The following is a 16,390-nucleotide window of genomic DNA, read 5'->3' on the forward strand; positions in this document are numbered from 1 at the left end:
CACACCTTGTCACATGCTCAAAAAATTCAATCAAATTTGTTTCGGTGACTGCAGCGTTGATAGCAACGGAGGTGCGTGAACGGGCTTGCAGCTGAGAAGTCAATTTCAGCTTTAGGTGACTGCAGCGTTGATAGCAACGGAGGTGCGTGAACGGGCTTGCAGCTGAGAAGTCAATTTCAGCGTAAGTTTAAAAGTGAATTCCCTTTTGTTTTCGGAGGACCCGGGGACTGCTGGGAAAGGAAAAGGGTATATATTTGTGTGGTTTAGAATCTCTTTCTTTTAGTTTCGGTGACTGCAGCGTTGATAGCAACGGAGGTGCGTGAACGGGCTTACAGCTGAGAAGTCAATTTCAGCGTAAGTTTAAAAGTGAATTCCCTTTTGTTTTCGGAGGACCAGGGGACTGCTGGGTAAGGAAAAAGGTATATATTTCTGTGGTGGCTGTACCCGAGACACTACACGTGTAGTGTCTCCCACCCACCCTCCTCCTCTAACCAAAAAAAAAGGACTCTGGTGTGTTGATAAGGTAAACTTTTTATTTGGGAAGTTCTGTCCGTTGGATTGCTAACCTAACAAGTTTTGACTTTTTGTTTTTTTGGTTTTTCAGTAGATTTGTTGGGAATTTGGAATAGTGGGAATGGAGATTAAGGCAGTTGTATGTTCCTCCTGCAGAATGTGGGAGGTAAGGGTCGCCAAGAGTGTCCCTGCTGACTGCATCTGTGGGAAGTGCACCCAACTCCAGCTCCTCGAGAACCGCGTTAGGGAACTGGAGCTGGAGCTGGATGAACTTCGGATCATTCGGGAGGCGGAGGAGGTTATTGAGAGGAGTATGGGGAGGTAGTCACACCTCAGGTAAAAGAAGTAGGTAGATGGGTTACCGTCAGGGGAAGGAGAGGGAACCAGCAGGCAGTGCAGGGATCCCCTGTGGCTGTTTCCCTCAACAACAGGTATACCGTTTTGGATACTGTTGCGGGGGACGACTTACCAGGGGTAAGCAATGGGGTACAGATATCTGGCACAGAGTCTGTCCCTGTTGCTCAGAAGGGAAGGGGGAAGAGGAGCAGAATATTAGTCATTGGGGACTCCATAGTTAGGGGAACAGATAGGAGGTTCTGTGGGAACGAGAGAGACTCACGGTTGGTATGTTGCCTCCCAGGTGCCAGGGTTCGTGATGTCTCGGATCGTGTTTTAGGGATGCTTAATGGGGAGGGGGAGCAGCCCCAAGTCGTGGTCCACATAGGCACCAACGACATAGGTAGGAAGAGAGATGGGGATTTAAGACAGAAATTTAGGGAGCTAGGGTGGAAGCTTAGAGCAAGAACAAACAGAATTGTTATCTCTGGGTTGTTGCCCGTGCCACGTGATAGCGAAGCGAGGAATAGGGAGAGAGAGGAGTTGAACACGTGGCTGCAGGGATGGTGCAGGAGGGAGGGATTTGGTTTCCTGGATAATTGGGGCTCTTTCTGGGGTAGGTGGGACCTCTACAAACAGGATGGTCTTCACCTGAACCAGAGGGGTACCAATATCCTGGGGGGGAGGTTTGCTAGTGCTCTTCAGGGGGGTTTAAACTAATTCAGCAGGGGAATGGGAACCCAAATTGTAGTGCCAGTGTACAGGATGTTGAGAGTAGTGAGGTCAGGGATATGGTTACAAGGAAGCAAGAGGGCACTGGCAAGCAAGAACCTGGTTTAAAGTGTGTCTATTTCAACGCCAGGAGCATCCGGAATAAGGTGGGTGAGCTTGCAGCATGGGTTGGTACCTGGGATCTCGATGTAGTGGCCATTTCGGAGACATGGGTAGAGCAGGGGCAGGAATGGATGTTGCAGATTCCGGGATTTAGATGTTTCAGTAAGAACAGAGAAGATGGTAAAAGAGGGGGGGGTGTGGCATTGTTAATCAAGGAGAGTATTACAGCGACAGAAAGGACGTTTGAGGACTCGTCTACTGAGGTAGTATGGGCTGAGGTTAGAAACAGGAGAGGTGAGGTTACCCTGTTGGGAGTCTTTTATAGACCTCCGAATAGTTCCAGAGATGTAGAGGAAAGGATAGCGAAGATGATTCTCGACAGGGGTGAGAGTAACAGGGTAGTTGTTATGGGGGACTTTAACTTTCCAAATATTGACTGGAAATACTATAGTTCGAGTACTTTAGATGGGTCAGTTTTTGTCCAGTGTGTGCAGGAGGGTTTTCTGACACAGTATGTAGACAGGCCAACCAGGGGCGATGCCACATTGGATTTGGTACTGGGAAATGAACCCGGCCAGGTGTTAGATTTAGATGTAGGTGAGCACTTTGGTGACAGTGATCACAATTCGGTTAGGTTTACCTTAGCGATGGGCAGGGACAGGTATATACCTCAGGGCAAGAATTATAACTGGGGGAAAGGAAATTATGATGCGATTAGGCAAGATTTAGGATGCGTAGGATGGGGAAGGAAACTGCAGGGGATGGGAACAATCGAAATGTGGAGCTTATTCAAGGAGCAGCTACTGCGTGTCCTTGATAGGTATGTACCTGTCAGGCAGGGAGGAAGTTGTCGAGCGAGGGAGCCGTGGTTTACTAAAGAAGTTGAAGCGCTTGTCAAGAGGAAGAAGAAGGCATATGTTAGGATGAGACGTGAAGGCTCAGTTAGGGCGCTTGAGAGCTACAAGCTAGCCAGGAAGGATCTAAAGGGAGAGCTAAGAAGAGCAAGGAGAGGACACGAGAAGTCATTGGTGGATCGGATCAGGGAAAACCCTAAGGCTTTCTATAGGTATATCAGGAATAAAAGAATGACTAGAGTTAGATTAGGGCCAATCAAGGATAGTAGTGGGAAGTTGTGTGTGGAATCAGAGGAGATAGGGGAAGTGTTAAATGAATATTTTGCGTCAGTATTTACAGTAGAGAAAGAAAATGTTGTTGAGAATACTGAGATTCAGGCTACGAGGCTAGATGGGATTGAGGTTCACAAGGAGGAGGTGTTAGCAATTTTGGAAAGTGTGAAAATAGATAAGTCCCCTGGGCCAGATGGGATTTATCCTAGGATTCTCTGGGAAGCTAGGGAGGAGATTGCAGAGCCTTTGTCCTTGATCTTTATGTCGTCATTGTCGACAGGAATAGTGCCGGAAGACTGGAGGATTGCAAATGTTGTCCCCTTGTTCAAGAAGGGGAGTAGAGACAGCCCTGGTAATTATAGACCTGTGAGCCTCACTTCGGTTGTGGGTAAAATGTTGGAAAAGGTTATAAGAGACAGGATTTATAATCATCTTGAAAAGAATAAGTACATTAGAGATAGTCAGCACGGTTTTGTGACGGGTAGGTCGTGCCTCACAAACCTTATTGAGTTTTTCGAGAAGGTGACCAAACAGGTGGATGAGGGTAAAGCAGTGGATGTGGTGTATATGGATTTCAGTAAGGCGTTTGATAAGGTTCCCCACGGTAGGCTATTGCAGAAAATACGGAAGTATGGGGTTGAAGGTGATTTAGAGCTTTGGATCAGAAATTGGCTAGCTGAAAGAAGACAGAGGGTGGTGGTTGATGGCAAATGTTCATCCTGGAGTTTAGTTACTAGTGGTGTACCGCAAGGATCTGTTTTGGGGCCATTGCTGTTTGTCATTTTTATAAATGACCTGGAAGAGGGTGTAGAAGGGTGGGTTAGTAAATTTGCAGATGACACTAAGGTCGGTGGAGTTGTGGATAGTGCCGAAGGATGTTGTAGGGTACAGAGAGACATAGATAGGCTGCAGAGCTGGGCTGAGAGATGGCAAATGGAGTTTAATGCGGAAAAGTGTGAGGTGATACACTTTGGAAGGAGTAACAGGAATGCAGAGTACTGGGCTAATGGGAAGATTCTTGTTAGTGTAGATGAGCAGAGAGATCTTGGTGTCCAGGTTCATAAATCACTGAAGGTTGCTAACCAGGTTAATAGGGCTGTCAAGAAGGCATATGGTGTGTTAGCTTTTATTAGTAGGGGGGTCGAGTTTCGGAGCCACGAGGTCATGCTGCAGCTGTACAAGACTCTGGTGAGACCGCAGCTGGAGTATTGCGTGCAGTTCTGGTCACCGCATTATAGAAAGGATGTGGAAGCTATGGAAAGGGTGCAGAGGAGATTTACTAGGATGTTGCCTGGTATGGAGGGAAGGTCTTACGAGGAAAGGCTGAGGGACTTGAGGTTGTTTTCGTTGGAGAGAAGGAGGAGGAGAGGTGACTTAATAGAGACATATAAGATAATCAGAGGGTTAGATAGGGTGGATAGTGAGCGTCTTTTTCCTCGGATGGTGATGGCAAACACGAGGGGACATAGCTTCAAGTTGAGGGGTGATAGATATAGGACAGATGTGAGAGGTAGTTTCTTTACTCAGAGAGTAGTAAGGGCGTGGAATGCCCTGCCTGCAGCAGTAGTAGATTCGCCAACTTTAAGGGCATTTAAGTGGACATTGGATAGACACATGGATGAAAATGGAATAGTGTAGGTCAGATGGTTTCACAGCTCGGCGCAACATCGAGGGCCGAAGGGCCTGTACTGCGCTGTAATATTCTAATTCTAATTCTAATTCTCTCTCTGACAAAGCCATGCTGACTATTCCAAATCAGATTTTGCCTCTCCAAGTGGAGATAGATTCTCTCCTTCAGAATTTTCTCCAATAGTTTCCCTACCACTGACGTGAGACTCACTGATCTATAGTTCCCTGGCTTATCTCTACAACCTTTCTTAAATAGTGGAACCACATTAGCTGTTCTCCAGTCCTCTGGCACCTCCCCTGTGGCCAGAGAGGAATTAAAAATTAGGGTCAGAGACCCTGCAATCTCCACCCTCGCCTCCCACAGCATCCTGGGACACAAATCGTCCGGACCTGGAGATTTGTCTACTTTTAAGCCTGCCAAAACCTCCAATACCTTGTCACTCCCTATGACAATTTGCTCAAGAACCTCACAGTCTCTCTCTCTCTCTAAGTTCCATATCTGCATCCTCATTCTCTTGGGTGAAGACAGATGTGAAGTATTCATTCAACACCCTACCAATGTCCTCTGGCTCCACCCACAGATTTCCCCCTTGGTCCCTATTGGGTCCTACTCTTTCCCTGGTTATCCTCTTCCCATTGATATACTTATAGAATATCTTGGGATTTTCCCTACTTTTACCAGCCAGAGCTTTCTCATATCCCCTCTTTGCTCTCCTAATTGCTTTCTTAAGCTCCATCCTACACTTTCTGTGCTCCACTAATGCTTCTGTTGATTTGCTCTCCTTGTATTTGTTAAAAGCCTCTCTTTTCCTTCTCATCCTACCCTGAATGTTTCTGGTCATCCATGGTTCTCCGGGCTTGTTGCTCCTACCTGTTACCCTAGAGGGAACATGTTGGACCTGTACCCTCCCCATTTCCTTTTTGAATGCCCCACACTGCTCTTCTGCAGATTTCCCGACAAGGTTAGGACCTTGGTCAGAGATGAGGAGAAATTTCTTTACTCAGAGGGTTGTGAATCTTTGGAATTCTCTACCCCAGAGGGCTGTGGAAGCTCAGTTATTGATTATGTTTAAAGCAGAGATTGACAGATTTCTAAATACCGATGACATAAAGGGATATGGGGAGAGTGTGGGGAAAAGGCATTGAAGTGGATGATCAGCCATGATCATGTTGAATGGCAGAGCAGGCTCGATGGGCTGAATTGCCGACTCCTGTTCCTGTGTTCCTACTGGCTGCCGCCGGTAAAATCCCCTCTGCGGTCTGCCATTCACCTACAATTGGTCCGGGCAGCAGGACCCATGGCGTGCTGGTGAAATTCCGGCCAATGACTTCAATCTTCCCTATATTTTGAAGTGTAGTCAATAATGTAGTAGTGCTAGATCCATATTTTCAAAGCAGCTAGTTGAAAAGATTAATTTTAGGAACATAGAAAGATCGGAACAGGAGTAGGCCATTCAGCCCCTCGAGCCTGTCCCGCCATTTAATGAGATCATGACTGATCCGCAGCCTAACTCCATATACCTGCCTTTGGCCCATATCCCTTAATATCTTTGCTTAACAAAAATCTATCTCAGATTTAAAATTAACAACTGTTATTTCTTCAACTGCTGTTTGTGGGAGAGAGTTCCAAACCTCTACCACCCTTTGTGTGAAGAAGTGCTTCCGAACATCTCTCCTGAACGGTCTGGTCCTAATTTTTAGACTATGCCCCCTAGTTTTAGAATCTCCAACCAGTGGAAATAGTTTATCTTTATCTAGCCTGTCTTTTCCTGTTAATATCTTGAAGACTTCGATCAGATCAACCCTTAACCTTCTAAATTCTAGCGAAAACAGGCCTAATTTGTGTAATCTCTCCTCGTAACTTAACCCCTGTAGTCCAGGTATCATTCTTGTAAACCGACGTTGCACTCCCTCCAAGGCCAATATATCCTTCCTAAGGTGTGGTGCCCAGAACTGCTCACAGTACTCAAGTGGGGTCTAACCAGGGTTTTGTACAGCTGCAGCATAACCTCTGTGTCTTTATACTCCAATCCTCTAGATATAAAGGCTAGCATTCCATTAGCCTTTTTGATTATTTTCTGCACTTGCTCGTGGCATTTTAAAGATCTATGCACTTGAACCCCCAAGTCTCTTTGGACATCCACTGTACTTAACCTCTTCCCATTTAGAAAGTACCCTGCTCTATCCTTTTTTGGTCCAAAATGGATAACTTCACACTTGCCCTCATTGAAATCCATCTGCCAGAGTTTTGCCCACTCACTTAGTCTGTCAATATCTCTTTGCAATTTTATGCTTTCATCTAGACTGTCTACAATGCCGCCTAACTTTGTATCATCAGCAAATTTGGATATATGACTTACTATGCCATCATCCAAGTCGTGAATGAATAATGTGAATAATTGAGGTCCCAACACAGATCCCTGCGGGACACTAGTTATATCCTGCCAATCGGAGTACTTATCCATTATCCCCACTCTCTGTCGCCTACCACTCAAGCAACATTCTAACCATGTCAATAATTTGCCCTCAACTCCATGGGCTTCTACCTTAGTTAACAGTCTCTTATATGGGACTTTATCAAATGCCTTCTGGAAGTCCATATAAATAACATCCATAGACACTCCCCTGTCCACTACCTTAGTTACCTCTTCAAAAAATTCAATGAGATTTGTCAGGTATGACCTTCCCATCATGAATCCATGCTGGCTGTCCCTGATTAACTGAAATTTTTCTCGGTGTTCAGTCACCCTATCCTTGATTATAGACTCCAGCAACTTGCCCACCACAGATGTCAGGCTAACTGGTCTGTAATTTCCTTGGTTCCCCCTTTCACCCTTCTTAAAAAGTGGAGTGACATGTGCAACTTTCCAATCCAGAGGGACCAATCCTGAATCTCGGGAACTCTGAAAGACTATAGTTAGGGCATCTACAATGTGCTCCCCTACTTCCTTCAACACCCTCAGATGGAAACGGTCAGGTCCTGGGGATTTCTCACTCTTTAGTTCCATTAATTTCCTTGTTACTGATGATTTACTTAACGTTATTTGTATTAAGCCCCTGTCCCCTATCGGCTATTAATTTTTTCGGGACATCCGGCAAATTATCCTCTTTTTCAACTGTAAATACTGAGGCAAAGTAATTGTTCAACATGTCTGCCATTTCCCCATTATCAATGACAATATCTCCTGTTTCAGCTTTTAGTGGGCCTACATTGCTCTTGACCACCAGTTTTCCTTTTATGTAACTATAAAATTTCTTCTTATTGATTTTGATGTCCCTTGCAAGTTTCCTTTCATAATCTCTTTTAGTAGCTCTTATAAGCTGCTTTGTGACCCTTTGCTGGTCTTTGTATCGATCCCATTCGGCCGGATCTGTGCTACGTTTTGCATTTTTGTAAGCCATTTCTTTTTGTCTTATGCTATCCCTGATCTCTTTAGTTGTCCATGACTGTTTTTTCTTTGAAATTGAGTTTTTTCCTCTTCGGGGTATATACTCGCTCTGTATTTCGTTAAATGTTTCTTTAAATATTCTCCACTTTTCTTCAGTCGTTTGACCCATTAACAGATTGACCCAGTTTACCATGGACAGTCTCAGTCTCAGCATGGTAAAGTCAGCCTTACCCAAGACTAAAATTCTAGTAGCTGATTCGTGCTTTTCACTTTCAAACGCTACCTTGAATTCAATCATGTTGCGATCACTATTTGATAAATGTTCACGCACAGTTAGGCTACTAGTTAAATTTGGCTCATTACTCAAAACTAACTCTAATATTGCCTGTCCCCTTGATACATCAAGTAATATTGCTGTAGGAAACTATCCCGGACACATTCCAGAAATTCACTACCTTTCTGACAGGTGCTAGTCTGCCTCTCCCTATCTATGTGTATGTTAAAATCCCCCATTAATACTACTCTGCCTTTGTTACACACTTGCCTAATTTGTGCATTTATACAATCTCGGAACTGCTACCAGAGGGTCTATACACAACACCCATTACAGTTTTAGATCCTTTTCTGTTCCTCAATTCCACCCATAAGGTCGCCACTGGATGCTTTCCCCTCATTATATCCTCCCTCAGTAAGGCTACTCCACCCCCTTTGCCATTTTCTCTGTCCCTCCTGTAAACTTTATAACCAGGTATATTTAGTTCCCCGTCCCGACCATTCTGCAGCCACATCTCTGCAATGGCCACCACATCATAATTTTCCATTTGAATTTGCGCCTGCAGTTCATCTAGTTTATTTCTTACACTCCGTGCATTTGTATATAGAACTCTTATTTGGGCTATAACCCCTAACCTTCCCCTCAACACTGATGCTTTATTCGCCTGTTTATTATTTCTCTCTTCTGGTTTAACCAGTATACTTCTTGCAGTTTGGTAACAATCAGCCTCACCACAAACCTGCACTCCTACCTTCTCCTTTAACTTCCTGTTTTCCATGCAACTGAACCCTCCCCCCCCCCCCCCCCAACACTATTTAGTTTAAAGCCCTATCTACAGCCCTAGTTATACAATTCGCCAGGACTCTGGTCCCACCATGATTCAGGTGGAGCCTGTCCCATCGGAACAGCTCCCTCCTTCCCTAATACTGGTGCCAATGTCCCACGAATTCAAACCCATTTCTCCCACACCAATCTTTGAGTCACACATTTACCTCTTTAATCTTATTGACCCTTTGCCAATTTGCTCGTGGCTCAGGGAGTAATCCGGAGATTATTACCTTTTTGGTTTTGCTTTTTAATTTAGCCCCTAGCTGCTCATATTCCCTCAGCAGAACCTCTAACCTCGTTCTACCTATATCGTTGGTACCTATGTGGACCACAACAACTGGATCTTTCCCCTCCCATTCCTAGTTCCTCTGCTGCCCAGATGAGATATCCCGAACCCTGGCACCAGGTCAGCAACAGAGCCTTTGGGACTCTCGATCCTGGCCACAGAGAACAGTGTCTATGCCCCTAACTATACTATCCCCGATTACGACAACATTTCTCTTTTCTCCCCCCACTTGAATGGCTCCCTGTACCACGGTGCTGTGGTCAGTTTGCTCATCCTCCCTGCAGTCTCTGCTCTCGTCCACCCAGGGAACAAGAATCTCGAACCTGTTGGACAAGGACAATGGCTGAGGCTCCTGCAACACTACCTCCTGGATCCCTCTATCTGCCTCACTCATAGTCACACCCTCCTGTCCCTGACCACTGGCCGAATTCAAGGTAGTTAATCTAAGGGGTGTGACTGCCTCCTGAAACACGGCGTCCAGGTAACTCTCCACCTCCCTGATGTATCGCAATGTCCGAAGCTCAGACTCCAGCTCATCAACTCTGAGCCGGAATTCCTCGAGCAGCCAACACTTGCTACAGATGTGATCACTAGGAACCACAATGGGGTCCACCAGCTCCCACATCATGCAGGTACAACACATCGCCTGGCCCTGCATCTCTATTTTATTTAATTAGATTTTAATTTGTTTTTTAAATTTCCGACTGGTCTTTAGTTTTTAATCTGTAAAATATTTCTCCTATTCACCTTTAATCTGAAATCAACTTAGAATAGGTAATTCAAATTATCAGTTACTTACCAACCTTGCAGCTTTCCTGTGATGTCACTGTTGACTTTTTTTTTTCAAAACTCTGGTGCGCCTGGACTGCTCCCGGAAGGTAAGCCAGCTCGCTGAATGAACTCTCACTCTCTCTCCCAATCTCTGTGCTCCGGTTCCGCTCTCGCTGTGTCCGGCTCGCTGAATGAACTCTCTCTCTCTCCCGATCTCTCTGTGCTCCGGCTCCGCTCTCACTGTTTCCCGCCCGCTGAATGAACTCTCTCTCTCGCCCGATCTCTCTGTGCTCCGACTCCGCTCTCGCTGTTTCCCGCTGTCTCAGTGAACTCTCCCTCTCTCCCGGTCTCTTTGTGCTCCGGCTTCGCTCTCGCTGTTTCCCGCTCGTTGATAAGAATTTTCTTAACATTTATTTTGGGTAATCTTAAAAGGTAACACTGAACTTGTACTGAACAGATAGCTGTACAACCTCCTAGTTCCAAAGCATTAATTGAGAGTCTGACTGTCGATAAAGAACCCTTTGTGAAAGGCTTCCAGCAAAGTCCGCTGATTCCCTGCGTTTCCCCCACCTCTTTTCTACTACAGAATATATTTTGCATCTGTATTTGAATTGCTCAACTACTTTATTATCGTGGTCACATTTAAAATGTGTTATGACCAGGTGAGAAAGGGGTCTAGGTTTCCCTCTCAAACTTCACCTGGTCTTACCGTAACAGAGTTTAATTTTAAATACATCATTTTTTTTTTAGCTCCCCCTTAGTGAATCCTTGTTCACTAACTTCCAATTATAAGGCAGAGAAACTAGCCAAACAGGTTGTCTTATTTTTAAAGAAAAAAGGCTGAACTTTATAAAACTTAAACTCTAATTCAGTTAACATCTATGGCTACGCGACGCGTCCACGCTAGCTTGCATACGCGATACACACATGCAGATAGAGACAGAAAAGAGCAGAAGAAATAAAATGGAAAGGTTTGAGGCAATATCTGAAGATGGTTTTGGTTACTGTTCTTCGAGCTTGCTGTAAAGTCCTTGATTGTAGGTAGGTCTTGCTTTTCGTTGGAGCCAAGTATTCTTCTTAACCTTGTTTGATGTAGGAGACTTTTCTCTCTTGAAGTTCATGTATCCTCAGTGGGTCCAGAAGCTTGTGCAAAAGAGATGGGAGCAGACAGGAGAGGTCTTCTCACTCCAGGAGCAAACAGTCTTTCTGAGTTCGAAAACTCTGTGGCTACTTCAAAAAACCCTGGACCAGCCAGTCAGTCATGTGATCAGCTGGTTTAACCAGTTCTGGCTTTTGTGGATTGTATCACCTTCGCAGTCTCTGGAATGCTCTTCCTTACACCTTCAATGTCTGCTGATCAAAATCCATCGTGGGTTAAATGTGTCAGGGAATGGTCCTTTTGTCTCCACAAGCACTGTCTGTTCGTATGCAAATGTTTTCCAGCCAAGTGTCTGGTAGCCCTTATAACAGGCCTTCTCTTCTTCCCAGCAAGTTTGAAGTCAATGTTCATATGACAAAATTAATATGCCTCATTCTTGGCAGGCCTGAATGACAAATATCATACCCCAATTCATTATGCCTGCCCATGGAAATTAAGTTCTATTAACCCGAAAATATCAACTCAGTTTGTAAACCATTTGCTTAACCACAGGAGTAATAAAGCAGAAAGAAACGTAGAATTGACAATGTAGTATTGGTGTAGAACTCCCTTTCTCAGCACTTCACATTTCAACCTATTCTATTGCAGGGAAAACTTATTCAAAGAGGCTTCAGTGCAGCACTTTACTTCGGACTGCATTACTATGACTACATTTAGAAATGCACATTTACACAGCAGAAACGTGAAGAGAAACAGATCAGCCTTAGTACGCGGTTAAAAGATCGCCTTCACACTTCCATCTTTTCACTTGGTTCCGGTTATCATCCCCTCAAAAATACTCAAAACGTCTATCCTTAATTACTGCTCCTTCTCCAAAATCATTGAAAATGGCATAGGGTGCAATTTTATGGGGTCTGCAAGAGAGGGTTTGGTGGTGTGCAGGGTGATTTAATTAGGCGGGAGGTGTTTCTTTGGATTCCCGACAACATTTTTTTCCGAAATTAAGTCGACGGCATGGTTGTGGCATTACTGCTGCACAGTGGCTAATTGCAGTTTTGCATTCATTTACATGCCATAAATACTCATTACTTTACATCTAGTTACAATTAAGTCCTGCCTGCCAGATGAAGTGAATTGTGAGTGTTATTCCCGTACCACCCAGTTCATATTAGTTTCAACATGGCGTGCAACAGTTGGTTTTGTGTAGTTGAGTCTGAGGTCAGGGTTTTTTTCTCCTGAACTCATCGGCAAAACGAGCAACTAGCATTGGAATGGATGTTTGCCTCCAGGTCAGCAGCAGCGTGGTAGATTCTTCTCGGGGATGGCATAGAGGGGTGGGGGGGGGGGTGGGTGGCGGTGTACATGGAGGAGCAGGGGAGGGGGGAGTGGAGCACAAAGGTTGGGGTGATCGGGTGCATGGAGAAGCAGGGGAGAGTACTTGGGGAGGACAGGGTGGGGTTATCGGGTGCATGGAGGAGCAGGGGAGGGAGGAGCAGAGTGGAGTACAGGGTGGGGTGATTGGGTGCATGGAGGAGCAGGGGAGGGTACTTGGGGAGGACAAGTGGGGTGATCGAGTGCGTGGAGAAGCAGGAAAGGGAGGAGTGGAGCGTGCAGAGTGTGTAGTGGTTGTGGGTAGCTGCAGGGGTGGTGGGTTGATTTGAGTTTTACAGTCAGCATGTGGTCAGGAAGGGAGGGATGATTGCTATCAATGTTGGGGAGCTGTGGGGCGTATTCAGGGTATGACTGGCAGAGGGAACGGTCACAGTCAATGGGAGCAAATGGATTCTGTAAGGAGGAATGTCAAGACTTATGTTTGGGTATTCTACATCACAGGGCGGGGAACGGCTCTTGGCAACAATATTAAGGTCGATTTGAGGAGGATCAAGAGTCAGAGTCAGCATGCTGATGGTAACGAGAGTAGGACCGGGGGCGGTGTCATCGAACACACCCTGAGCATGCGGAAAATGCGCTGCCGCTGCCTTGGCTGGTCTGGAGGGACTCTTCTTTTCACACCACAGAGGACGTCACAAATAATCATTGTCTGCTGTGCCTTGCGCAACCTTGCAATTTGACGTGGTGACGTTCTGCAGGTGGGGGAACACCAGTCCTCCTCAGATGAGGATAACTATGAAGAGGGTGTGGACGATGCCATTATGGGTATGAAGACCATGCAAGGGACATCAGGGAGATCCTCATAGTTGCACATTTCAGCCAACAATAAGCCACTTCATCAAGGAACGTTGGTAGGAGAAAAAGAAAATTCCCCAAATATGTTCGCAGATGCCTGAGGTCTTATTCATTGCTGTAATCCAAAGGAAGTGGGTGATTGTAAGTTTTAATCATATCATAGAAGGGTTTGTACTGTATGTTTGTTGGTTTAAAAAACTAACGAAGTTGGGTTGACCTAATGTCAAGTGTATTTTGTTCTTGTAATTCTGGGGTCCAAGAATCATTGTAAGGAGGAAGGGAACTGCAACCCTTAAGATCTTGGCGAGCCAGGAGACCCGAAGGTCTAGAACAAAATGTAGAACATGGTCAAAGGCAAGAAATCCTTGATGGAGGATCGGATATCCTCCTACGTGTGTAGTAAGCTAAACATTTCTGAGCCACAGGCACAAGAAATGATACACCCTGAAAATCCAGCAGAGTAGACAAATAGTAGCAACCATAGAAGATCAAGAGAAAAAGTGATTTGGCTACAGTGTTTACAAAAACAAAAACAAATTCTCATGGAGAGAGTAAAGCAGTTAGAAGAAGAAAAAGCAGAGTTGGAGAGTAAGGCAAGTGACTGAGAAGGAGTAGCGAATCAAGTGATGAAAGACAGGAAAGGAAAATGAAGGCAGAAACGGCACGAAATATGATACAGTACTTACATTGTCAGGTTACAGAATGTAAGAGGCAGTGTCAGGCTCATCACGAGGAAAGTGTGAGGAATCAAGAGAGCTGAAAAGGTAGAGGAACAATTAAAGAATATCAAAGTGGCGTATAGAGTAGCCCAAAGACAGGGATCTGAAGGGGCCGATCACGGGCCTTGTAACAAGAACATTTGTAAACTGACCCAAGCGCTATCTAGAGGCAGAGGCCAGGTTTGTCTCATGGCACCAGGAGAGGTTGGGGAAGACTGGGATAAGGAGGGAAAAGAGCCCGATGATGGGACCCAGTATAGTGAGCATCGGCTGGCTCCCGAGACACCAGGACCACTGGGACCGATGTGTCCCCTGCGACAGCAAAGGTTCGGCCCACCATCGGCGGGCAGTGGCCTGGCACCATTGCAGAGTGATTATGTGCTGCCATATACGTCCCTCCAGTTACAAGGAATGCTGACTGGGGTGATGAAAGTAAGCATGGAGGAGATGCCTCCATCCATTTTTCCAACATAGAACTGATAGGTGGCATCAATAATTGTAATGATGACGAAATGAAGAAACTGATACTGTTCTCCCTAGACGGGAAACTGTATCAGAGTTTGTCAGCAGCCACTAAATTTGGGGGTGGTACCACAGACGGCCTGAAAGATGAGATTTTAGTGGCACTAGGACATAGCCAAGGTAGCCCTTTCTTACAGTTTGAGCAGATCAGACAGTTTGCAGGTGAGGCGCCAGACGCATTTGCAGATAGATTGTGGCCCATATACTCGAAAGTGACTGGGGGAAATCTAGTACGTTCAAATTTAACAGGGGCTCCCAGGAATCATTGGCTGAGGAACATAGTGGCCAACAATTTGCTGCTGATCAGGGCAAGGGCCGAATCATGGTTTCACCCTGAGAACGATACAAATACAGAGGCAGGCGTGTTAAGGAAAAATACTTTGACTTTCAAATCCGACAAAAGGGAAGAAAATAAACAAAAGGGGAAGATGCACAAAATAAGAGGGAACGTGGGTAGTAAAAAGAATGGAGACAGGAAAGAGGTAATGTGGGCAGATCTCAGGCATGTTTCAACTGTGGGAAAACAGGACACTGGAGCAGAGAGTGCAGGTTCCCGAAAGGGTGGAAACCAGGATGCGAAGGTCTCTCGGGATCAAAACCATGGATGGTAGAGGTCAAGAAAGAGAAGGTAGAAGACTCAGTGAAACTTCTAGTGGCCGCGTTACAGCAGATTATGGGCAGAGATCAAGAGAAGGAGGACGTTGCCATGTGCAACAGAGAACCCAGCCTGTCTGCACTCCTGCAGTGACTGGGCCGTGCCCAGCCCAAATACCTGTGACAACTCACCTATGATGAATGGGGCAGACCCCGTGTAAAGATTAAAGTAGAGACCGCTTGGGGAGAGTATTTAGTAGTCCCTAAGCCTCCAGTGCGGTGGTCCACTCACTACATCTGACCACTTCTCCCTGGTTGAGCGGAGTCCCATTTAAATTGATAGGTTTCACAGGTAATGAACAGTATCGATTCCTTTGACTAGAAAATTAGGACCTGTTGTCACTAAATGGGAATGTGTTCTTATGAAGTGAGAACAGCCTGGCTCGGGGTTCTAGGGGCCGATTATATGTTGGCCCACAACATGATCGTGGATATGAAAAACAACTGATGATGTGATGATGTGGGGGGGGGGGGGGGGGGAGCAGTGTAGTTGATTCGGATAACCTAGAGGCAATTTTAGTCATTCTCAAGGATGAAAAGGTTAACGGCAGTGTCTGTACAATGAAACCAAAGGGAAGTTATGACATGGAACAATTGGTCCATAGCATCACAGCAAAGTATCAAGTGTATGTGCGAGGTAACATCGCCATGTTCGCTAATCACAGATATGACTGTGGAAGGGTGACGGGGATAGAGGTGAAGGTAGGTGGGGATGCAATGTTGCAACTTCAGAAACAGTAGTTTTCACTGGGAGACACAGCAGGACTTGGAAACTGCATTAAACTCGCTGGTGGACCAAAGTATACTGAGACCGCTAGTGATCCACATGAATTCACCCCTTTGGCCAGTTAAGAAGCCCGATCAGTCATGTAGAACCATGGTGGACTACCGGGTTCTGAATAAAAATATTCCAGCCTGCGCGCCCACTGCAGCAGCAGTAACAGATCTAATAGGAAGTATTCCCACGGGGGCAATGTCATTCACTGTACTTGATATAGCAAACGGCTTTTGGTCACTCCCCATGAGACGGGAGGACCAGTATAGGTTTGCCTTTACGTTCTGGAGACAACAATATACGTGGACATGTCTCCCACAAGGGTTTCACAACAGTCCCTCAATTCGTTACCAGTGCATGGCCAATACATTAAAGAGTTTTAGTCAGCCTAACCAGCTGATCCAATACAGAGATGACCTGTTGCTATTTTCTGAGGGTGCAGAGGAT

The 16,390-nt window shown here is 45.6% G+C and overlaps 1 protein-coding gene across 3 annotated transcripts in view; it reads right to left on the reverse strand.

Moving 5' to 3' along the window:
* The window catches only part of il11ra (interleukin 11 receptor subunit alpha), a 180,783-nt gene that overhangs the window by 86,439 nt on the left and 77,954 nt on the right, over positions 1-16,390 (reverse strand). For 2 of the 3 annotated variants that reach the window (XM_068031332.1, XM_068031320.1), the window contains exon 3: positions 13,960-14,029. The exons of the other annotated variant lie outside the window; for it this stretch is intronic. In XM_068031332.1, coding sequence (XP_067887433.1) covers positions 13,960-14,029 — 70 coding nt within the window. The remainder of the gene's footprint in view (positions 1-13,959; positions 14,030-16,390) is intronic. 3 annotated transcript variants of the gene reach the window in all.

This window comes from Heterodontus francisci, chromosome 1, assembly GCF_036365525.1.
Source record: "Heterodontus francisci isolate sHetFra1 chromosome 1, sHetFra1.hap1, whole genome shotgun sequence".
NCBI classification, from domain to species: domain Eukaryota; kingdom Metazoa; phylum Chordata; class Chondrichthyes; order Heterodontiformes; family Heterodontidae; genus Heterodontus; species Heterodontus francisci.